The following is a 24,706-nucleotide window of genomic DNA, read 5'->3' on the forward strand; positions in this document are numbered from 1 at the left end:
TCTCTCGTTCCAGCGGTGTTTCTGAGCTCTCCGTGCTGCACAGATAATGAGCCATTCTGCTGGGGAATGCTCCTCCCTTATTGTCACGTAGTTTCCTCTGATTGGTCCGTCTTACGTTGCCTAGTGTTGCCTGGGAACGGTGTTGTGATGGTCCTTTGTGTTTCAGAATGTTGAGGGTGTTTTTTCTGATTGGTCCGTCATGCGAGGGCGGGGCAGAGAGACATGGTCAGTGTTGTGGCTTCACCACCATGAATCCATGAACCCTTCAGTGAGTGACTTCAGAACGTTGTCTTCAGAAAGTTGAGGGTGAGTTTTATTATAGTAGACTAGTAAAAAAGGCCCGTTTCCGAAACCAATGAAACGGGCGCTAGCATGTGGCTTTTTTTTGTGTGTGTGTGTATGTGTCACAGAGTTATTTTTTGTGTGTGTGTGTGTGAGGGTGCGGTGTGTGTGCAGGTTGTTGATGTGTGTCTTTTTTTTGTTTTGTTTTGTTTTTTGCTTGGGGGTTGGGGGATGTGCTGTGCTGTCCTTGGTCGCTGTTTGCTGCTGGCTGGGTCGCGGGTAATCCTTCCAGCTGGGCCGCAGCTTGTCCTGTTCGCCCACGTCCCAGATGATGACGGGCACGTTGTTTTCCGGCTCCTCTGACTCCATGTCAAGCGATCCCAAATATAGTCTGTGCTATAGGCCCTCTGGCATAAGGCATTAAAAAATTTCTCCCTCCCCCCCCCCCCCCCCCCCCCCCCCCGGTCTATTTTTGCACATACCCACAGCAGAAATATTCTTCTCTCGTTCCAGCGGTGGTTCTGTGCTCTCCGTGCTGCACAGATAATGAGCCATTCTGTTGGGAAATGCTCCTCCCTTATTGTCACGTAGTTTCCTCTGATTGGTCCGTCTTATGTTGCCTAGTGTTGCCTGGGAACGGTGTTGTGATGGTCCTTTGTGTTTCAGAATGTTGAGGGTGTTTTTTCTGATTGGTCCGTCATGCGAGGGCGGGGCAGAGAGACATGGTCATTGTTGTGGCTTCACCACCATGAATCCATGAACCCTTCAGGGAGTGACTGAGTGACTTCAGAACGTTGTCTTCAGAACGTTGAGGGTGAGTTTTATTATAGTAGATTAGCCTCAAAGGCTCCTGTGTATTGCACTTATTTAACAATCAAACCAGCAGCGGAGTTCCAATACTATATACCACCTGAAAAATGAATGGGAAGAAAAACTCAAAAACTGAAAGAAAAATTCCCATCCAAAAAAACAGGTGTTAAACTCAGATTATACCAGAATGCCCAGAACATTCAATTCCAAATGCCTTTGAGGTCAGTTTTTCATAATTCTAAGATTACCTTTGGTAAATAATCATTTGTGAGCATTTTTGGGGTTTGTCCCCTTTTTTGGTGCTTTTGTTTTGTTTTCCAATCCAACACCAGAGGCGTATAGTAGTTCTGAAGATTGTTTTGTTGATGAATATCATAAATATGCAAGTGGTCTTGACACGGACCCATGTTTTGGCATGCAGTGCCTGCTTCAGGAGTCATGTATTTGGAGCAAAGATTGCTTGCTCACAATGTATTAAAGCAAGCACCACAAGGGTGCAATAACGGCAAAAATGTCCTGTCACAGTCCGCGAAATCGCTCGATACTCAGATCACCACTGTTGGATTGGAGGGCTATTCATACATCCCTACTTTTTTCCTGTTTGGATTTTCAAAGTAGGGTTGTTTTTCCTTTTTTTTGCTGTTTGTTCTGTTTTCCAAATAGGAGGTGTATTGTTGTTCTTGGGCTCGAAGTAATGTTTACTATGCTGCTTAATGTAATGTTTATAGTGTTGTGTGAGTCCTGGCAGTTCTGCTATGGTATGGCGGGGTTGTTATAGTTTTTTTTTTTTTATTCAACATTTTTATTGATGACAATCAAAATAAGATACATTCCTCATCTGGCATAAACAACATATCAACATCATAACATACATAACAAAAGGCCAGTGATTGAGTCCGTCATCAATTTTTGTTTTCACATTTTCACCCCCCCCCCCCCCACCCTCCCATCCTCCCACATCCTTACCCCTTTCCCCTCCCGTTGCCCTCTCCCCTCCCTCGCGTGCCCTAGGACTTGGACTCTGATAGTCTTAGGGTACCCCCCCCCCCCCAGTGGAGCCATATATGTCTCATGGACGCTCGCTGAGGCGCCTGACAATGTCATACTACCCCTTATTCAGAAGCAAACTTCGCCCCTTTGGACTCAATGTCTGTAAATAAGGGCCCCAAATCTGTGTAAAATGTGCTAAACACTTCGGGGACCCCCTAGCCTCCCAAGTAGCCAGCAAATGTACTTGATTTCTCCAGTGCCAGTAGGCTGGCGCCTCCGGCACAGTCCAGTATTGTAAGATGCTTTTCTGGGCCACCAAACACAGTTTACGGCTCAGGAGTCGAGCTGTCTTAGATTGCATGCGAAATGCCCCTTGCGTATTTAGCACAAAGTGGTCCCAGGATCCCATCACAGGGGTCCCCAACAGTTGAGATAGAAACTTAGTAATCTCCCCCCAGAAAGCCTTCACTCCGGGGCATTCCCAAAAGGCATGATACAATGTATGTGGGAAGTGGCCACATTTAACACATGTGGCCCTTCAGGAAATCTACATGAGCCAATTGCTGCCCCGACATATATGCCCGCAAAATGACTCTATACCCACTTTCCTGGAGCCTCTCATCTAGACTAATGACTGGGATTCCCTGCAATGTAAGCCCCACATTCCACCCCGTTAACGTGGCCCCCGATTCCTGTTCCCATTTTCGTTTGATTTCTGCAAAGTTTTTAGGGGGCTTACGCCTGACCAAAGCTTTATGGAGTGCTGACACCGACATTCCCGTGACCTCCAGTTCCCGAAAAAAATCTCGTAACTTGCTTCCCAGTCGTTGCCGTAGCAATTCAGGGTCCAATGCTGAAATGTAATGTTTAACTTGGGCGTACTCAAACCGAGCCCCCCAAGTCACCCCGATCCGAGTCTGTAATTCCTCGTATCCTATTAAATTCCCATCCTCCCTTAATAAGTGTTCAATCTTTGTTATTCCCAACCGCTCCCACTCCAAAAACGTTGGGTTATCCAAGCCTGGTTCGAAAGCTGGATTCCCCTTGAGGGTCAACTGGTCCGATGTCGAGGGATTCCCCCCCACTGCCTGTACCAATCCCTTCCATGCCTCTCGCGGGGATTGTAATAACGCACTATTCCTAAGATAGTGTGGGAGCTGCTTTCGCATAGGATGTAACAACGAGAAGAGTTGAAAAGGAGCAAAATGTTCCCGTTCCATTTCTATTGGAGTGTAATTACTAGTTTGTGTGAACCAGTCCCCCAAGTGCCGGATCAGGCATGCCTGGTTATATAAGAACAAGTCTGGTAGCCCTAGGCCACCCTGTCTCCATCCTCCTAGCATGTAGGAATATCGCAATTTAGGCTTCTTCCCCGCCCAGCAAAATTTACTGAAGGACCTATGTATACTTTTCAAGTCTTTCCGTGACAATCCAATCGGCAATGTCTGCAACAGGTACAGCCATCGAGGAAATATGATCATCTGTATCAGATTCGCCCTGCCCCTCAGCGATAGGGGGAGGGATCTTCACTTCTCCAGCTGCTTCTTAGTATCCCCCAAAAGAGCCGTATAATTTATAGCATGCAGTGTCCTCAGGTCCAGGGCCAGTCGAATTCCCAGATACTTAAATGAGTCCTCAGCCCAACTCAGGGGAAAGTCCCGACCCATCATTCGCTTCACTTCTGCGGACGATGCCAATGCCTCTGACTTAGTTAAATTTAAACGTAGGCCCGCAAAATCACCATATTCCCTCATGATTTCCATTAGAGCCTTAAAAGAGGCCTGCGGGTCTGTCAGCAGTACCAGTAGATCATCCGCAAAAGCCGCTATGCTAAACTGAAATGGTCCTACCTCTATCCCCTTTACCGAAGGGATGTCTATGATGTTCCGAATCAGGGGGTCTAGAGACAGTACAAATAAAGGGGTACAGCGGGCATCCCTGTCTCGTTCCCCTGAATATTGGAAAGGTCCGTGACTCTATCCCGTTTACCAAAATCTGGGCCTGAGGGGAATGGTATAGGGCCCGCACTGCTGATAAGAACCGCCCGGTAAAACTATATGCCACCAGTGTGGCGAACAGGAATTCCCAATGGGCCTTATCGAACGCCTTTTCGGCGTCGAAACTTATAAGTAAGGATGGTGTCCCTTTCCTACTCCTAATCTCCAATGCTGTTAATATCTTCCTAAGGTTTTTTGCCACTGTTCGCCCTTCCACGAAACCCACCTGCGCCACATGCACTAGTCCCGGCAATACCCTTGCCATACGATTAGCCATGAGCTTAGCCAGTATTTTCGCCTCTACATTTAGCAGAGAGATAGGACGATAGGATTCTGGCTGCTCCGGGTCTTTGCCTGGTTTTGGCAGGACTACAATCTGTGCCAACGCCAGATGGGGCGGCATTTCCTCCATATCGATTATTCTATTAAAGTCAGGGGTGGTATTATGTCTTCCCCCAGCATCTTATAAAATTCTATCCGTAATCTGTCCGGGCCGGGTGCCTTGAGTAGCGGGCTCCTCGCTATTACCAAAGCTACCTCCTCTTCCTGCACAGGGCGGTTTAGTTTCCTCACATCTTGCTGTCTCAGGGAGGGTAAGTTAAGGTTGTTCAGATAATAAGTCCCTGGGAGCCCTTGATCTAGAGGTTGTTCATACAATTGGCTATAAAACTTATGGAAAACCTCACATATAGCCCCATCCGCACGCACTTTCCCCCCGTGGCCATCATTCAACTGTAGCACCCTTCCTCCCCCCCCCCCTTAGGGCGCGCCAATCTGGCCAATAAGCGGCTCGTTTTATTTCCATGCTTGTATAACTGGTATTTATAATAGGCTAAGGATTTGGTGGCTCTTTGGTGTAACAGCTCATTGAGCGCCACCTGTAGTTCCATTAAATGGGTTCTATGCACCACCTTATGCGTTCGCCCAAACAGTTGCCTGGCCTTACGGACTTGGACACAATCTCAGTATTTCTCTGTTCCGCGCTGAACGTATGAAATGTGTGTAGCTTCCCCGTGGAGCACCGCTTTTGCGGCATCCCAGAATAATATCGGATTGTCCCTATGTTCCCTATTCGAGGACCCATACGCTCGCCAGCACCCCATAAGCTTCTCCCTTAAACCCACGTCTTTATACATCTCTATTGGAAACCTCCAAGAGCCGTTCCCATGAGCCTTGGGTCCCATCTCCCAGTCCATACTCACCCAGGCGTGATCCGAAATTGTATAAAGCCCAATTTCCGCCTTAGTTATTTTACCAAATAGATCTTGTGATGTTAGGATATAATCAATTCGCGCCTGGGTGTCATGTGCCCGGGAGAGGTGCGTGTAGTCCTGTTCCATGGGGTGCAAGGTTCGCCAGATATCAATTAGATCTAATAGGCTCCCCAGTCTTTTCAGGCCTTTATTTGATGCCCCCAAGTCACTACGAACCCCTTGAGAACAATCGAGCTGGGGGTCCCACACCGTGTTAAAATCTCCGCCCACCACTACCGGAACCCCTGAGTGATCCATTAGGTGTTCTACCACCTCCTGATAGAACTTTTTATCGTACTGGTTGGGGGCATAAATATTACTAAGTAAAATTTTTTGACCCTTGCTCTCCATTTCCACCACTACATATCTCCCCCACTGGTCTATATATATGGGCTTGATTGCTGCTGCCACCCCCTTGCAAAACAGCACTGCCACCCCCCTTTTTTTTCTCTTGGGCTGCCGCCGCCACACACTCCCCCACCCACCACGTTTTTAATTTAGCATGCTCCGCCTGGCTGAGGTGAGTTTCTTGCAGTAGGGCAATATCAACCTTATGCCTCTGTAGTTGCTGCAATATTTTTGTTCTTTTTACTGGGGAGTTTAATGCCTCCAACATTCCATGTTACCAACTTTACCATATTTGTGCTGTTGTGAGATCCGCAGTGATAGTGTCCTTATAACAAGACCCAAGCAGGCGTCCCAGCCTCCGCCCCCCCAAGTCAACCCTAGTTCTCCCAGGTATGTTCCACTTGTCTGTTAGCCTTCTGCTGTTTTGTTTTCCCCTTAAGCGTCCGTCACCATACTGTGTTAATCCTTGATAAGCTCCACTATTTCCCCAGCCCCCCGCCCCTATCCCCCCCTGCTCCCCACCCCCTCTCTTTACCCTACCCCCCACTTCCCTTGCTCCCTGCCTGGGAACCATCACGTGTAGACACCCTCCCTCTTCCTCCCCCCTCCCATACCCTCAGATTCTTCCCATTACCGCCTAACTTACCCCTCCGATCTTTATCTCTGTCTCTCATCGTACACCCCAACAGCAATCGGATCTTATCCCCCCTATACAGCAAGAACATTTTCAACTGTTAAACACTTAAACATTAAGACCTCCAATCCCAGCCTTAACTCAATGACTCCATCTTTGTAGCTTAAACTACCCAAACCTATGTGTTCATGTCACTGTCCGCCATCATGATTAGGGCTTCTGCCAGCTCAGGTTCCACCCTCAGTTCAGGTTGGCTCGTCCTCATCTGCCTTATCCGCAAGCTCTGTTTTCAGCTGGGTCACAAAGTCCTTCGCTTCCTCAGCTGACTCAAAAGACCTTGTTGTCCCCTTGTGTGTTACCTTCAGCGTAGCCGGATACATTAAAGTAAACCGCACCTTCATGGCATATAATTTGGCACACAGTCCTGAGAACGCTCGCCTCCTCCCTGAGACTCCTACTGAATAGTCCTGGAAACAAAGGACTCTTTTATTTTCATATGTTAAGGCACCTTCCTATCTTGAAGCCTGAAGAATATATTGCTTGTGTGCAAAGTTCAGCACCTTTATAATAATCATTGTGATCTGGAGCCCTCTGCCTGGCGGGGACCTATGCGATGCGCTCTCTCTACCCTGACGGGTCCCATGCTAGCAGGGAAGTAGATCTTGTCTGTCAGCCATCTTTCCATAGTACTTGCCAGATCTTTACCCCCCAGGGTCTCTGGGATCCCCACCAGGCGCAAGTTGTTTCTCCTGGATCGCTTCTCCAGGTCCTCCACCTTTTGCTCCAACTCCGACAGCTGTTTCTTGAGGCTTTTCTGTTTTCCTTCCACTTCTGTTACTCTGTCCTCCACCTCGCTGGTTCTGGTCTGAAACGCTACACATTCTCGGGTCAGATCATTCATGCGCGATTGCAGCTTCTCCAGCTTTGTGTCTATCGGCGTTAAACACCTCTCCAGCATCTCTTCTAGCACTGTGGTCATCTCCAAAGTTATCTCTGCGACCCAGGCAGAGGCAACAGAAGAACCAGCGCTATGCGTCGGAGACGCCATCTTGGATTCCACCGGTTTGTTTCTTAGCTTCTCTTTTTGCGTTGCTTTTGATGCCATTTTGTTACTCCCGATCCTCCCGCTTGACTACCTGGCGTTCCGCCAGCTGCCTGCTATCGAATTATTGATTTTTGGGGTATGTATGTTCGGCTCGTTGCGCAGGGGGAGAATTCAGGGGCTGGATAGCTCTTCACTTGCGACCTCTTTCCGACATGGCGTCACGTGATCCTGTTGTTATAGTTTTTCACAGTACTTTATCTGGTAGTTGTCACTGAACGGAGGTTGTGTAGAAATCAAGTAACCTTACTCCAACTCCACTGCACATGTAAAGGGTATTCAGACTCACATGAAGTTATTGTTAGTTAGAACAATAGAGGACTCCATTGGAATACACCAGGGGGCAGCACAATAATTATTTGCCTGGGGCAACAAAAACAGTACTGCACCTGGCAAAAAGCATTGATAAGTGCTTGAAATAATTGAGCACAGCTGTTGCAGGCTACTTAGAAATCTAACCTGAGGTGCACTTGGAGGCCTTATTTGCCGATAAGAATATAATTAGTATGGTTCAGATCTGTATACATGGTGTCTCTACAGATTAATGTTGCCCCCTCCCAAAAACTTTTCAGTTCTGGCAGTGCTACTGGTGTCTTTGGGGGAGGGGAGAAGGTGAGAAATGGGGGGGGGGGGGGGGGGGTGGGGGGGGGGGGGGGGGGGGGGGGGGGGAAGGTGAAGCAAAAGAAAAAAGAGCCAGTGGTCTCTCTCTCAATCTTTCCTACCTCAGCACTTTTCTTCTTTCACCACACTACTACTACTACTTATCATTTCTATAGCGCTACTAGACGTATGCAGCGCTGTACACTTGAACATGAAGAGACAGTCCCTGCTCGACTGAGCTTACAATCTAATTAGGACAGACAAACAGGACAAATAAGAGATAAGGGAATATTAAAGCGAGGATGATAAAATAAGGGTTCTGAACAAGTGAATAAGAGTTAGGAGTTAAAAGCAACATCAAAAAGCTGGGCTTTTAGCTAATAAATGTTAATGATCATTACTGGAATGATAATGATTTTTACCAAAATGGCTGGCAGCTGTCTGACCTTTGCTGTCTAGAATGCTGATAGAAGTTGAATATAACCTTCAGCCAATGAGCATCTATATCATGTACCATCTATATCATGTATCCAATCATGTACATTGTATACCTGTTGACTGACCTCACGACTTAATGCATTCCTTTAGTCAATAACATGGAGCAGAGAGCTGGAACTGCTTTTTTCTCACCATCACCACCACTTTTGTTTTTTTCCCTCTCTTCCCTTCTCCACTGGTGCTTTTGGTGGCAAAATAGGAACCAGTATGTAAGAATGCAAGGAGAGACTTGCGGACCTGAACATGTATACCCTGGAGGAAAGGAGGAACAGGGGAACTGGGGTGATATGATACAGACGTTCAAATATTTGAAAAGTATTAATCCGCAAACAAACCTTTTCTGGAGATGGGAAGGCAGTAGAATGAGAGGGCATGAAATGAGATTGAAGGGGGGCAGACTCAAGAAGAATGTCAGGAAGTATTTTTTCACAGAGAGGGTGGTGGATGCTTGGAATGCCCTCCCGCGGGAGGTGGTGGAGATGAAAACGGTAACGGAATTCAAACATGCGTGGGATAAACATAAAGGAATCCTGTGCAGAAGGAAGGGATCCTCAGGAGCTTAGCCTAGAATGGGTGGCAGAGCTGGCGGTGGGAGGCGGGGCTAGTGCTGGGCAGACATATACGGTCTGTGCCGGGGCTGGTGGTTGGGCGGCGGGGATAGTGCTGGGCAGACTTATACGGTCTGTGCCAGAGCCGGTGGTGGGAGGCAGGGATAGTGCTGGGCAGACTTATACGGTCTGTGCAGAGCTGGAGGTGGGAGGCGGGACTAGTGCTGGGCAGACTTATACGGTCTGTGCCGGGGCTGGTGGTTGGACGGCGGGGATAGTGCTGGGCAGACTTATAGGGTCTGTGCCAGAGCTGGTGGTTGGGAGGCGGGGTTGGTGGTTGGGAGGCGGGGATAGGGCTGGCCAGACTTATACGGTCTGTGCACTGAAGAGAACAGTACAAATAAAAAAGTAGCACATATGAATTTATCTTCTTGGGCAGACTGGATGGACCGTGCAGGTCTTTTTCTGCCGTCATCTACTATGTTATTATGTTACTATGTTTTTTTTTTTTTTACTTTGTAGAGACTGTTTATTGAATAAACACAGGTTACAATACAATAATTGAGACATACAATATAGAAAAGTAACCTGCCCCAATCTGTACAGCTCAATAAAAATAATGAGAACGTAACCAGCCTCCATATTTTAGTAACAAATTTTTTTAACCCACAGATTTTCCCCCCACCTCCCTTCACTCAACAACAACCCCCCTTCGTCTTCCCTTTTATAAACAAGCTTAGAACTTCCCCTTCTTCAAGCAGAACAAGATTTCAAAAAGGGTTCCCACACCAGTTCCCACCTAGGCAAAGTCTTCCTTTTCACAGCTGTCTTTCTTATGCCTCCTGCCAGAGGGAGGAAGAATGGGAAGGGAGAGGATCACTCCATAACCGAGGGGGTGGAACTACTACAGAGGTGCAGGACCTTGGGAAGTCACCCCGGTCAAGATTTTCTCTCGCAGGAGTTTGACACCTGTATTCTTACCATCAGGGGTATGCAGCAGTCATACAGTTTCAATCATATGGGACAGGTGGGGTTCTCAGGAACTCCCAAAGGACCTGCCTATCTGCCCTGTACAGTTGAAACTGTGAGGTTGCTGCATCACCACTGATGGTAATAACACAGGCAGTAGAATTCTGTGAAGTTGAAAGAAATGTTGATCCCAAGACTAGCCCTGCATTTGAGTATCGATAGCTTTCTTTGTAGAAAAAGTGCAGATTATAAAGAGAGAAAATATGAGGAAATGATGACAAATCTGGCCCAGATACTACAAAAGAGAATTATTGTAATGAACAGACCAGTGGGGTGTTTTAGAAGCCTTATTCGTGATTTCTATGTAGAAATAGTGGCATTTACACATGTATTATGTTTACACATGTGAAAACTGTTTTCAAAAAGCTGCTATTTACACATGGAGATCTTTATTTTAAAAGTTTATATCCCGCTGTATCCACTGATGTGTATGTGTGCACATAGGTGCATATATGCTAAATATGCACATATGTTCTATAAATATGTGCGTATTTTCAATAGTATGTAGTTTGAGGGTGAGAGAACACATAGACAGAGTCTGGGTGGGGTGTGAGTAGGGCACAAAGTACACATTTAACTTATGTGCATAACTTATAGTATTCTGTATCTCCAGAACATAGGCGCACACACTTATACCAGGGGTGGTGTAAGTGCTTGTGCCTAAGTTATATGTGTGTAACTCATCTGTTAGGGTAGTATTCTATAAAGGGAAGTAGGTATTTACTTTCCTATATAGAATAGGTTCCTATCAGGTGTCTAGTTATAACCCTGATAAAAAGAATAACCAAACTTAGGGCCCGGTTTACTAAGCCACGCTAGAGGTGCACTAGAGTTTTTAGCACGCTCTAACTGTGTAGATAACGATAATATTCCTATGGGCATCTACACGGTTAGCACACATTAATTTTTAGTACATGCTAAAAACATTAGTGCACCTTAGTAAACAAGGTCCTAAGGCAAAATGCTAAAGGAAATCACAGAGCAAAGCAGTCTGCCTACACATTCACCTACAAAATATATATCCATTTTAACCCGTTTCTTCCTAATCAGTCTTGAGATAAGAAACTAGCTAATCATACCTTTTTATCAAGCAGAAATTTCTCCAAATGAGTAGGCTTTAGAAAGGCAAAAATGTTCGCTTGATAGTAAATAATTAATTTACAGGGGAACTACATTTCTTGATTTTCTAAAGCAAGGAGACTTGAGGTGAAGTTTCATACAATGAGACCCTGTGGTAAAATAGAATGACTTGTTGTAAACCTTGTTAAGAAACCTTAACGATAGCCCACATTGATAACTTTCCCCTTAAAAGGGGTTATTAAATAAGAATATAAGAACAGCCATACTGGGGCAGATCGATGGTCCATCTAACCCAGTATTCTGCTTCAAACAGTGACCAATTGAGGTCACAAGTACCTGGCAGAATCCCAAATTGCAAGATTCCATGCTAACAATCCCAGAGACAGCAGTGGCTTTCCCCATTTCGATCTCAATAGCAGACTATGGACTAAAGAACTCAAAAAGAACTAGGGGCCCTGTTTACTAAGCAGCGTTATAGGCGCGTTAATATTTTTAACGTGGGTTAACCATGTACATGCCTACAATATCCCTATAGGCGCCTACATGTTTAGCGCGCGCGCTAAGTGTAGGCACACTAAAAACACTAACGCACCTTAGTAAACAGGGCCCTAGGTTATTGGATATTCTCATTTCAGGCAGCTCATTTGGATAAATATGTTCAGGATTTGCTGTTTTCAGTAACCAATTACGCTCAGTTTCATAACATATAAAAACCTATTTATTTAGGAAATTTGTTTTGGATGATAATGGTCAGTGAGATAATTGCTTTTGTCAGCATATAGTATATTATTATTTTATTACATTGATTAGTTTGTGTATTTTCCTGGAAATGTCTAGCTTCTTTGCTAATTTGATCAGCATTGAACCGAGAGGTATATGGTGGAATATAAGTGTTAATGTTAATAACTTTTCCTCCAGGAACTTGTCCAAACCTTTTTTTTAAACTCAGGTATGCTAGCTGCTGTTACCACATCCTCTGGTAACGAGTTCCAAAGCTTAACTATTAGTTGAATGAAAAAACATTTCCTACTATTCGTTTCAAATGTTTAGATAGGCACGCCAAAGTATATATATACATGTTTATACTTGGATATTAACTTTGAGTTGTTTTTTTCTTTTATTCCTAGTGCCAATATACTTCTTGATAAACTATTTCAGCCAAAGCTGTCGGATTATGCCATGGCAAATCTAAGGTCTTACACAATGAGGCAGAGTTGTACCATGAAGGTGAATAATGATGCAATTTGGTTCCTGGGCTATCTGCCAGAAGAATCTATAAGGCAGGGTACATTTTCCTTTAAAGCAGACATTTACAGCTTTGGAGTGGTAAGTATGAATGTGGTGTAGGGTTGATTTGGCAATTTCCCTATTTAAATGACCATATAACATTTTATATCTGCAGTATTTATTTGGTTTTAAGCTGTGTGAAATGAAATATTATTATAACTAATCCAGAGAAGGTTATTCTTTTTTCATTCTAACAGATGGCAAAATGATTCTTGAATTTTTCTATAAATAAAGGGAAAATGCCGTATAAAAATGCCCCTTAAAATTATCATGAAAAGTCTTCAAGAATGTTAAGAAATCTAAAAGGTATACCAGAATATAGTCTACTTTCAAGGAATTGATTGCATTTTTAAATAGTCCACAAAATTGTAAATTACACAGGTGCTTTTAACATGAATACTCTATGCAAAGTTTCAAAAAGAGACTACCTGCATTGTTTTACTTTGAAAATTAGTAAGCAGAAAATCTCTAGGAAGATTGCTTCGTCACTTAAAACCTATTGCAGTACAAAAAAATGGACAACCTCGAGATAGTCCTCCTTTATAGTGACATACAATCCAGAGCTGGAAAAAATAAAGAAAAATAATAAAAGATATAATACAAATAATATAAAAAGATCTTCCAGGAGGATGAATCACTGACAGGCAGATGATCAAACCAAACGTGGGCACTAGAGGTCTATAGCACCTTACTAGCACCCATGTTTGCTTCCGCACGATTATCAGAGCTGACCAGTGTGTGAAACAATGTGCTCACTAGCTCTGATTGCTAATTGCATGTAAATGCATGCAATGAGGGTCTCCTGCATTCCTCTTAAGGGCAGTGTACCAACGGGCGCTGCTCCTGCTGCAAACCCTAATGCCAGCAAGGGAGGAATAGGGAAAAGCCACTGAAGAGGTTTGACAGATCTGGGATTTTCTCCTGGACCTGTCAAACCAAAGCCCGCTCCCCCCAAACATAAGGCCCCACCCCCAAAATACAAAACCCTGATTGTCCAGTGGGGACCGCTAGCTTCCCCCCTCCCACACTCTCACATCACAAACAATGCCCTGATGGTCCAGTGAGACTGCTGTTGCTCCCTCTTGACCCCCCCCCCCCCCCCCGGCAGCCTACCTCATCGTCTTGGTTGGAGGAGGGAGGGAGGGGCTAGCACTTCCTCCCTCCTCTTCCTGGCGCCTTCCCAAAATGCGGTTCCCTGCTGGGCTTAACCCTACTCTACTATTAACATTTCTAGAGTGCTACTAGGGTTGCGCAGCGCTGTACATTTTAACAAAGAAGGACAGTCCCTGCTCGAAGGAGCTTAAAATCTAAAGGACGAAATGTCAAGTTCGGGCAGTCAAGATCTCCTGAATAGAGGTGTAGTGGTTAGGTGCCGAAGGCGACGTTGAAGAGGTGGGCTTTGAGCAAGGATTTGAAGATGGGCAGGGAGGGGGCCGGGCGTATGGGCTCAGGGAGTTTATTCCAAGCATGGGGTGAGGCGAGGCAGAAAGGGCGGAGCCTGGAGTTGGCGGTGGTGGAGAAGGGTACTGAGAGGAGGGATTTGTCTTGAGAGCGGAGGTTACGGGTAGGAACGTAAGGGGAGATGAGGGTAGAGAGGTAAGGAGGGGCTGCTGATTGAGTGCATTTGTAGGTTAGTAGGAGAAGCTTGAACTGTATGCGGTACCTGATCGGAAGCCAGTGAAGTGACTTGAGGAGAGGGGTGATATGAGTATATCGGTCCAGGCGGAAGATAAGACGTGCAGCCGAGTTCTGAACGGACTGAAGGGAGGATAGATGGCTAAGTGGGAGGCCAGTGAGGAGTAGGTTGCAGTAGTCAAGGCGAGAGGTAATGAGAGAGTGGACGAGAGTTTGGGTGGTGTGCTCAGAGAGGAAAGGGCAAATTTTGCTAATGTTATAGAGGAAGAAGCGACAGGTATTGGCTATCTGCTGGATATGCGCAGAGAAGGAGAGGAGTCGAAGATGACTCCGAGGTTGCGGGCAGATGAGACAGGGACAATGAGGGTGTTATCAACTGAGATAGAGAGTGGAGGGAGAGGGGAAGAGGTTTTGGGTGGGAAGACAATAAGCTCGATCTTGGCCATGTTCAGTTTCAGGTGGTGGTTGGACATCCAGGCAGCAATGTCGGATAAGCAAGCCGATACTTTGACCTGGGTTTCAGCAGTGATGTCTGGTGTGGAGAGATAAAGCTAGTACATAAGTAGTGCCATACTGGGAAAGACCAAAGGTCCATCTAGCCCAGCATCCTGTCACCGACAGTGGCCAATCCAGGTCAAGGGCACCTGGCACGCTCCCCAAACGTAAAAACATTCCAGACAAGTTATACCTAAAAATGGCGGATTTTTCCAAGTCCATTTAATAGCGGTCTTATGGACTTGTCCTTTAGGAATCTATCTAACCCCTTTTAAACTCCGTCAAGCTACCGCCCATACCACGTTCTCCGGCAACGAATTCCAGAGTCTAATTACACGTTGGGTGAAGAAAAATTTTCTCCGATTCGTTTTAAATTTACCACACTGTAGCTTCAACTCATGCCCTCTAGTCCTAGTATTTTTGGATAGCGTGAACAGTCGCTTCACATCCACCCGATCCATTCCACTCATTATTTTATACACTTCTATCATATCTCCCCCCAGCCATCTCTTCTCCAAGCTCCAAAGCCCTAGCCTTCTCAGCCTCTCTTCATAGGAAAGTCGTCCATCCCCACTATCATTTTCGTCGCCCTTCGCTGTACCTTTTCCAATTCTACTATATCTTTTTTGAGAATACGGAGACCAGTACTGAACACAATACTCCAGGTGCGGTCGCACCATGGAGCGATACAACGGCATTATAACATCCGCACACCTGGACTCCATACCTTCCTAATAACACCCAACATTCTATTCGCTTTCCTAGCCGCAGCAGCACACTGAGCAGAAGGTTTCAGCGTATCATCGACGACGACACCCAGATCCCTTTCTTGATCCGTAACTCCTAACGCGGAACCTTGCAGATGTAGCTATAATTTGGGTTCCTCTTACCCACATGCATCACTTTTGCACTTGTCAACATTGAACTTCATCTGCCACTTGCACGCCCAATCTCCCAGTCTCGCAAGGTCCTCCTGTAATCGTTCACATTCCTCCTGCGACTTGACGACCCTGAATAATTTTGTGTCATCGGCGAATTTAATTACCTCACTAGTTATTCCCATCTCTAGGTCATTTATAAATACATTAAAAAGCAACGACCCAGCACAGACCCCTGCGGGACCCCACTAACTACCCTCCTCCACTGAGAATACTGGCCACGCAATCCTACTCTCTGCTTCCTATCTTTCAACCAGTTCTTAATCCATAATAATACCCTACCTCCGATTCCATGACTCTGCAATTTCTTCAGGAGTCTTTCGTGCGGCACTTTGTCAAACGCCTTCTGGAAAATCCAGATATACAATATCAACCGGCTCCCCATTGTCCACATGTTTGCTTACCCCCTCAAAAAAATGCATTAGATTGGTGAGGCAAGACTTCCCTTCACTAAATCCGTGCTGACTTTGTCTCATCAGTCCCTGTTTTTGTATATGCTCTGCAATTTTATTTCTTAATAATAGCCTCCACCATCTTGCCCGGCACCGACGTCAGACTCACCGGTCTATAATTTCCCGGATCTCCTCTGGAACCCTTCTTAAAAATCGGAGTAACATTGGCTACCCTCCAGTCTTCCGGTACTACACTCGATTTTAGGGACAGATTGCATATTTCTAACAGTAGCTCCGCAAGTTCATTTTTTAGTTCTATTAATACTCTGGGATGAATACCATCAGGTCCCGGTGATTTACTACTCTTCAGCTTGCTGAACTGACCCATTACATCCTCCAAGGTTACAGAGAATTTGTTTAGTTTCTCCGACTCCCCCGCTTCAAATATTCTTTCCGGCACCGTGTCCCCCCCAAATCCTCCTCGGTGAAGACCGAAGCAAAGAATTCATTTAATTTCTCCGCTACGGCTTTGTCCTCCTTGATCGCCCCTTTAACACCATTTTCGTCCAGCGGCCCAACCGACTCTTTGGCCGGTTTCCTGCTTTTAATGTATCTAAAAAAATTTTTACTATGTATTTTTGCTTCCAACGCTAATTTCTTCTCACCTTGAGCAGAGGCCCCGAGTGGATCGGAACGGACCTGGGAGTCACTCCGGCGAAGGCTCCGAGGATATGCAGATGAGCTGCAAGTCCTCCACGGCACCTGAGAAGGCAACCGGTGGGAGAGCTGGGGCACCTCTCAACCAAGAAAGGCTTACCAGGGGTTAGGCCGAAGCCAGCATTCCTCCCCCTGACGGTCACCTGATCCTGGCTAAGAAGTACCTGGTAGCTCTGGGTAGGTGGAGCGAAAGCCCTGGGTAACTGTGGCGAAGGCCCTGGGAAGGTCGGGGTGGATTTGGGAGTCACCCCGGATGCAGCTGTGAGGATATGCAGAACGCTGCAAGTCCTCCACAGCACCTGGTAGGAGCACTGTGCACCTTGAGCAGAGGCCCCGAGTGGATCGGAACGGACCTGGGAGTCACTCCGGCGAAGGCTCCGAGGATATGCAGATGAGCTGCAAGTCCTCCACGGCACCTGAGAAGGCAACCGGTGGGAGAGCTGGGCACCTCTCAACCAAGAAAAGGCTTACCAGGGGTTAGGCCGAAGCCAGCATTCCTCCCCCTGACGGTCACCTGATCCTGGCTAAGAAGTACCTAGTAGCTCTGGGTAGGTGGAGCGAAAGCCCTGGGTAACTGTGGCGAAGGCCCTGGGAAGGTCGGGGTGGATTTGGGAGTCACCCCGGATGCAGCTGTGAGGATATGCAGAACGCTGCAAGTCCTCCACAGCACCTGGTAGGAGCACTGTGCACCTTGAGCAGAGGCCCCGAGTGGATCGGAAACGGACCTGGGAGTCACTCCGGCGAAGGCTCCGAGGATATGCAGATGAGCTGCAAGTCCTCCACGGCACCTGAGAAGGCAACCGGTGGGAGAGCTGGGCACCTCTCAACCAAGAAAAGGCTTACCAGGGGTTAGGCCGAAGCCAGCATTCCTCCCCCTGACGGTCACCTGATCCTGGCTAAGAAGTACCTGGTAGCTCTGGGTAGGTGGAGCGAAAGCCCTGGGTAACTGTGGCGAAGGCCCTGGGAAGGTCGGGGTGGATTTGGGAGTCACCCCGGATGCAGCTGTGAGGATATGCAGAACGCTGCAAGTCCTCCACAGCACCTGGTAGGAGCACTGTGCACCTTGAGCAGAGGCCCCGAGTGGATCGGAACGGACCTGGGAGTCACTCCGGCGAAGGCTCCGAGGATATGCAGATGAGCTGCAAGTCCTCCACGGCACCTGAGAAGGCAACCGGTGGGAGAGCTGGGCACCTCTCAACCAAGAAAAGGCTTACCAGGGGTTAGGCCGAAGCCAGCATTCCTCCCCTGACGGTCACCTGATCCTGGCTAAGAAGTACCTGGTAGCTCTGGGTAGGTGGAGCGAAAGCCCTGGGTAACTGTGGCGAAGGCCCTGGGAAGGTCGGGGTGGATTTGGGAGTCACCCCGGATGCAGCTGTGAGGATATGCAGAACGCTGCAAGTCCTCCACAGCACCTGGTAGGAGCACTGTGCACCTTGAGCAGAGGCCCCGAGTGGATCGGAACGGACCTGGGAGTCCGCATAAAGATAAAGATGATATTGGAAACCATGAGATGAGATCAGGGAGCCAGGGGAAGAGGTGTAGATTGAAAAAAGAAGGGGTCCAAGGACAGATCCCTGAGGAACTCCAACAGATAGCGGGATGGGGGTGGAGGAAGAACCATGAGAGTGTACTCTGAAGGTACGGTGGGAGAGATAAGAGGAGAACCAGGAGAGGACAGAGCCCTGGAACCCAAATGAGGACAGTGTGGCAAGAAGTAAATTGTGATTGACAGTGTCAAAAGCGGCGGATAGGTCGAGGAGGATGAGGATGGAGTAGTGACCTTTGGATTTGGCAAGGAACAGGTCATTGCAGACTTTTGATAGTGCTGTTTCTGTTGAATGTAGGGGGCGAAAGCCGGATTGAAGCGGATCGAGGATGGCATGAGAGGAGAGAAAATCAAGGCAATGGCTGTGAACGGCGCGTTCAAGTATCTTGGAGAGGAAGGGTAGGAGGGAAATGGGGCGGTAGTTGGAGGGACAGGTAGGGTCAAGTGATGGTTTTTTGAGGAGTGGTGTGACTACAGCATGCTTGAAGGTGTCAGGGACAGTTGCAGTGGAGTGAGAAAGGTTGAGGATATGACAGATGGGGGGGTGACGGTAGGAGAGATGGTGTTAAGTAAGTTGGTGGGGATGGGGTCAGAGGAACAGATGGTGCATTTCGAGGAGGAAAGAAGATGGGCGGTTTCCTCTTCGGTGATATCAGGAAAGAGGAGAAGGAGGCCTGGGTTGGTTGGTTGAGGGAGTGGGTTATAGGGTGAAGAGGAGGAGATGGTTAACCCAGAAGTTAAGCCCCATGACAGGGCACTGCCATTTTGAGGAGGTGCCCGAAGAGGAGGGAGGGAGTACTAGTCCCACCGTATTCCACCCCTACATCGAGCTAGGCCGTGGGAGGGAGCAGTAGCGGTTCCACTAGACCATCGGATAATTTTTGTTCAGTGTGCCGGGGGGGGGGGGGGGGGGTGAGAGGGGGACACTAAGGGTCCCTGAGGACCACCAGGGTTTTTGTGTTTTGGGGGTGGGGGTGGGGCCTGGAGGTCCACCGGTCCTTCAGGCCTCACGTTTCGGGATGGGCTTAGGTTTGACAGGTCCAGGAGAAAATCCCAGACCTGTCAAACCTCTTCTGCTGTTTGACAGGGCCGGGCTTTTGACCTCTATGATCAGATCTAATAGCGTGCTTAAATTTGTATGCTATTAGCTCTGATCATAGGAGTGTTAAAGTCTTGTGCTGTTGCGGCACTAATTTTAGAGGACTGTTTGGAACAGTCCTGGCTTTCCATCAACCACCTAATCTGAAGCAAAAATTAGTGAAAAGCAAGCTCCCAACAGAAGCTCATAAAGAAGAGAAGGGCACTATTTGTTGCAATACGCAAAGCTGCAAGTTATAGGAACACATATCACAGAATCCTATCCACATGGGAAAAACATTCAACATAAAAGGATCGTACTGATGCTGTTGCTCAAATGTAGTATATATCATTGAGGGCTCCTTTTACCAAGCTGCGGCAAAAGGGGGCCGGCGCTAGTGTTGGCGCGTGTTTTATACACGTGCTGAGGCCCCCTTTTTATGACAGCTGGGCAGCAAGTAAAGCACTTGCCGCGTGGCCATTTCGAGGGGGAGCCCTTACTATCACCCATTGAGGTGGCAGTAATGGCTCCCGCGTTAACCCGGCGGTAACTGGACAGCGTACGGCACTGCCTGATTACCACCGGGTACACTCCAGCGCTACAAAAATAAATACATTGTTGTATCGTCAGAAATAACAGTGTGCTAGAGGTGGGAAGTACTGCTGGGCTTACCGCTGCTTAGTAAAAGGAGCCCTGAATGCAGAAAATGTGACGAAGGGTGCTATATTAGAGAGACAGGGCAGATGCTAATGGAAAGGATCAACTCAAATAGGTACCAGATCAAACCAAGGTGATACCTTGTGAGGGAACAAGGCAGGACCAGAACACTGCATCAATGATTTTATGGTCAGAATACTAAGAGGAAATTAGAAATCAATCTAGGGACATAAGGTAAAACAGCGGTCTGGGTTTCCTATCATGTTATAATCCATAAACTTTCACTGCTTTCTTGTCTCCTGTTTCACACTCCAACACTGTTACTGTCATGCTTTTATATTTCATTTATACTGATAGTGTCATTTTATGCTTATTCCTGATCTGAGAAAAAAAGGCTGTGTCCTTCAAAAGCTGGTTAAAAATGTTTTAAGTTAGTCCAATAAAAAAGGTATCATCTTATTTTCTTAATTTGTTTTATTTCTGTTTATTAACTTTTAAGTGGACTAACACAGCAACCATACTACTTTATCTATAAATAACAACATTTTGTATAAGCAATCTATCACATTAACATAACATGTATAGCATAGAAGCCTATATTGGCAATAGCAGCAAAAACAACCATATAAAATAAGACAAAATTATTCAAAAATCTGACCAAACAAGTATGCTTTAAGCTGTGTCCAGAATTAATATAGTTTAATTTACCTCTGCAAAGAATCTAGAAGAGAATTCATAGTAACACAGTAAATGACGGCAGATAAGACTGTACAGTCCATCCAGTCTGTCCAACAAGATAAACTCATTTTACATGGTAATAAACTCATTTTACATGGTAATTCAACAATTGTTGCCTTGCAACTGAAAAAGATGTTCTACAAGTGAAAGTTAGCTTAGAAAAGCTCACTGGGGAGCTGATAATTTACCATCCACTGGGTTGAATCATACCCTTACTTGAAGTTGTATATGAAAAACATCCTGCAGATAACTTGAGCCCTATCTGCTCAAAACTTGAAAATGAAAATGCACAATAGGAAGTCAAAGCAAAGAGGCTAAAACCAGGAATATAGGGGTCCTTTTACTATGACGCGGTAAGGGTTAACACACAGGTAGTGCGCACCAGTTCGATCGTACCCTGTGGTAGTTTCAAAGTTGCCACACACTCTTTCCCATGGTAGAATTGGCAGCATGGCCACATTGCTGTGCGCTGCCTGATTACTGCAGTAGTAGCACGTGAGCCCGTACCACCAAGTAAATAGGTGGCATTTAGGGCTCAGGCAGTAAATAGCCATGCTCTGATTTTCATTTTAGCGCACGGCCATTTACTGCTCCATTAAAAAAAAAAAAAAAGCCTTTTCCCAGCTTTGGTAAAAGAATGACCCAGCGTGCACCAATTTCACGCGCCCACACTAGCGCAGGCCACTTTTTACCACAGCTTTGTAGAAGAGTCCCTTAGTGTGGCTGGCGTTCAACTGAAGGATGCATGCCATATCCTATATAATAAAAAGCACCTCCAACGTTCTGAAGCTGACTCCGTGGCAGTGAAAGTTTAAAGGGTTCGTGCTGCCTGTAACACTGTATCCATCTCCTGAATTGACGTCATGTACTTCCGGGTTCGTCACAAACAGCACTGACCAACCACAGGATAGCAGCACAAGGCACAACCTCAACGTCTATAGCCTTCCCTTCGAGTTCGTTCCCTCAGAGTCCTGCCCTCGCGGAAAGAGGAAATGACGTCAGCAGGCAGGACTCAGAGGGAACGAAGTCGAAGGGAAGGCTACAGACGGGCAGGGGTTTCAAAGACGCGGCCGCTTCGACTGAGGTAAACAGGGGAACGAGGAGAATTGATGGGTGGCTGGAGGGAGGCAGGGAAGCGAGGAGAATCTCTGGGTGGCTGGAGGGGGAGCAGGGGAGAGAGGACAATCACTGGGTGGCTGGAGAGGGGGTAGGGGAGATAGGAGAATCATTGGGTGGCTGGAGGGGGGAGCAGGGGAGATAGGACAATCGCTGGGTGGCTGGAGGGGGGCAGGGAAGAGAGGAGAATCGCTGGGTGACTGGAGGGGGGCAGGGGAGAGACGAGAATCGCTGGGTGGCTGGAGGGGGGGCAGGGGAGAGGGGAGAATCACTGGGTGGCTGGAGGGGGGCTGGGGAGAGAGGAGAATCGCAGGGTGGCTGGAGGGGGGGCAGGGGAGATAGGAGAATCGCTGGGTGGCTGGAGGAGGGGCAGGGGAGATAGGAGAATCGCTGGGTGGCTGGAGGGGGGCAGGGGAGAGACGAGAATTGCTGGGTGGGTGGAGGGGGCAGGGGTGAGACGAGAATCGCTGGGTGGCTGGAGGGGGGGCAGGGGAGAGAGGACAATTTCTGGGTGGATGGAGGGGGGCAGGAGAGAGAAGAGCATCGCTGGGTGGCTGGAGGGGGGGCAAGGGAAAAAGGAGAATCGCTGGGTGGCTAGAGGGTGGGGCAGGGGAGAGAGGAGAATCGCTGGGTGGCTGGAGGGGAGCAGGGGAGAGAGGAGAATCACTGGGTGGCTGGAGGGGGAGCAGGGGACAGAGGAGATTCACTGGGTGGCTGGAGGGGGAGCAGGGGACAGAGGAGACTCGCTGGGTGGCTGGAGGGGGAGCAGGGGACAGAGGAGACTCGCTGGGTGGCTGGAGGGGGGGACAGGGGAAAGAGGAGAATCGCTGCGTGGCTATAGGGGGGGCAGGGGGCAGAAGAGAATTGCTGGGTGGCTGGAGGGGGAGCAGGGGAAAGAGGAGAATCGCTGAGTGGCTACGGGGGGGGGGGGGGGCAGGGGCAGGGGGCAGAGGAGACACACTTGCACCCAGCGGTCTCACTCTCTCTCTGTCACACACACACACACTCGCACATTCTCTCTCTCTCTCACACACACCTTTTTAAGTAGTAGCTCAAGCTGAGTTTCAGTTCAGTACGCTAGGTATATGGCAATTTGCAAGTGTTTACTATGCTTGCAGAACAAAACTCAGATCAGAAGTAAAGAAATCATCTTGCCATCTGTGCACACTAACATTTCCCATCTTCTTTAGCTCAGCTATATAATAACCATCTGGTTGATATTCAAAGTGATTTAATCGAGTAGGATAGGCACCTGCCCACTTAAATAGCCTGTTGCCCCCCCCCCCCCCCCCCCCCCAAATTTAGCAGCACTAAAGCAGGCAGTTCAGGGGCGGTACAGGGGGTGGCGTTAGGGAAGAGCCCAGGGTTATGTGGGTGTTGGCAATATTCAGTTCAGGCACCCGCATAGATAATCAGCCAAATTTAAGACAGCTCAAAAGCTGTCCTAAATTAGGCTGCTTAGCTATGTGGGTACCAGCAGTGAATATTGGCTGCATCCATATAACTTTTTTTACTTAAAAAACCTCCCCATATCCCCTCCTGATTCCTCAACAAAGCCTCACCAGTCCCGCCCCATATCCCCTACCTTCTAGGTTGGCCCTCCTGGGCTTATCTGATGTCCCTGGTGGTCTGTGTGGGCTAGGGGCAGGAACAAAGGCTACTTGCTCCTGCCCTTTGTGGTCTCCCTGAGAAAATGACCGATGGACCACCAGGGACTCAGGCACTGTCAGGAAGAAAGATGTTTGTAGCAAACTTGTGCATGTTAATGCTGTGGTGTGCGCTGTTTTTTTTTTTTCTGACAGTGCATACTTTTTAATTCAGCAGTAATTTGCATTCTAGTTGCTTATTGCATCAGGGAGATAAATTTGGGCTTGGCTTACATTATAGTACAAGTCCAAAAAATCCGGATGCCAGAAATCCAGGCCACCCAAAAATCTGGACCCTTTGAAACTGAGAAATCTGGACCATTTGACAATCTAGACTTTTTGAAGCTCAAACCTTTTCTGGTAAACTTCAGCTGGAAAGACGCAGGCATGGGACCATTTTCCTGCAGGCATCTCTGCTAAATCTGCCTTTCCACTCCCTCGAATGCAGGAAGTGTATGTCATAAGAGATGGACCAGCAAACCTATCAGTGACACACACAGGGAAATGGTCCAGTGCCTGCGCTCTTAGAGCTGTGTTTATGAAGCAGCAAGAGGGTAAGTGGGAGGGAGGGCTAATACTGTAGAGAGGGCATTAAAGTTCAGATGCAGAAGAATACTCTGAATCTGTGCTATTAAGGCTGGGAACACTGGAATCTTGAGTGGGGGTTGAACAAATACACTCTAGAGGAGGGGGCAATCAGTTTTATTGAGCTGAGCTTTGACAACCAATATAAGTCAGACTTCTCTGGAGAGAGACAAGCCATTCTGGATGGAGAGAAAAGAGTGAGATGGGGTGATGGAAGATGGGGAAGAGAGAGAAAGAGAGAAACTGGTTGGGGAAGAGAGACACTGGATGAAGCATTCTGTATTTGTTAATGAATAATCAACAAAATTTGCCTGTTCATCTCTTCTTTATTCTTCCTTAAATTTGAATTTTAAAAGTACTGCTTGAGAATCTGAAAAAATCCAAAAATCCAGACTGACCCAATCCCAGGACAGTCCGGACCCAATCTCAGAGCACTCTAGATTTTTGGCCATGTGCAAAGTGTCAGCATGTGGCTGTAGAGCAAGCTTACTACATTGCGCCCCCCCCCCCCCCCCCCCCCCCCCCCGCAGTCTTCAGGAGCAATTATCTGTTAAGTGTTAATTGTGCAATCGGTCCATGTAACAGCTCTGGTGTCTCTAAAATGTCTGCTTCCCTGAAGTTTGAATTTCTCCAGGGTGGTGGGTAGTCAATTACCCTGCAGATAGTTTTTTTTTCCCAGTTGAGGAATATCTGTTTTGTGCTATT

General features: G+C 47.4%; 1 protein-coding gene across 1 annotated transcript in view; it reads left to right on the forward strand.

Annotated features, from left to right (window-relative positions):
• The window catches only part of IRAK3 (interleukin 1 receptor associated kinase 3), a 138,200-nt gene that overhangs the window by 79,647 nt on the left and 33,847 nt on the right, over positions 1-24,706 (forward strand). The window contains exon 7 of the mRNA XM_030215616.1: positions 12,299-12,497. Within this exon, the coding sequence (XP_030071476.1) occupies positions 12,299-12,497 (199 nt within the window). The remainder of the gene's footprint in view (positions 1-12,298; positions 12,498-24,706) is intronic.

The sequence above is a fragment of the Microcaecilia unicolor genome, chromosome 10, assembly GCF_901765095.1.
Source record: "Microcaecilia unicolor chromosome 10, aMicUni1.1, whole genome shotgun sequence".
In the NCBI taxonomy this organism is placed as follows: Eukaryota; Metazoa; Chordata; class Amphibia; order Gymnophiona; family Siphonopidae; genus Microcaecilia; species Microcaecilia unicolor.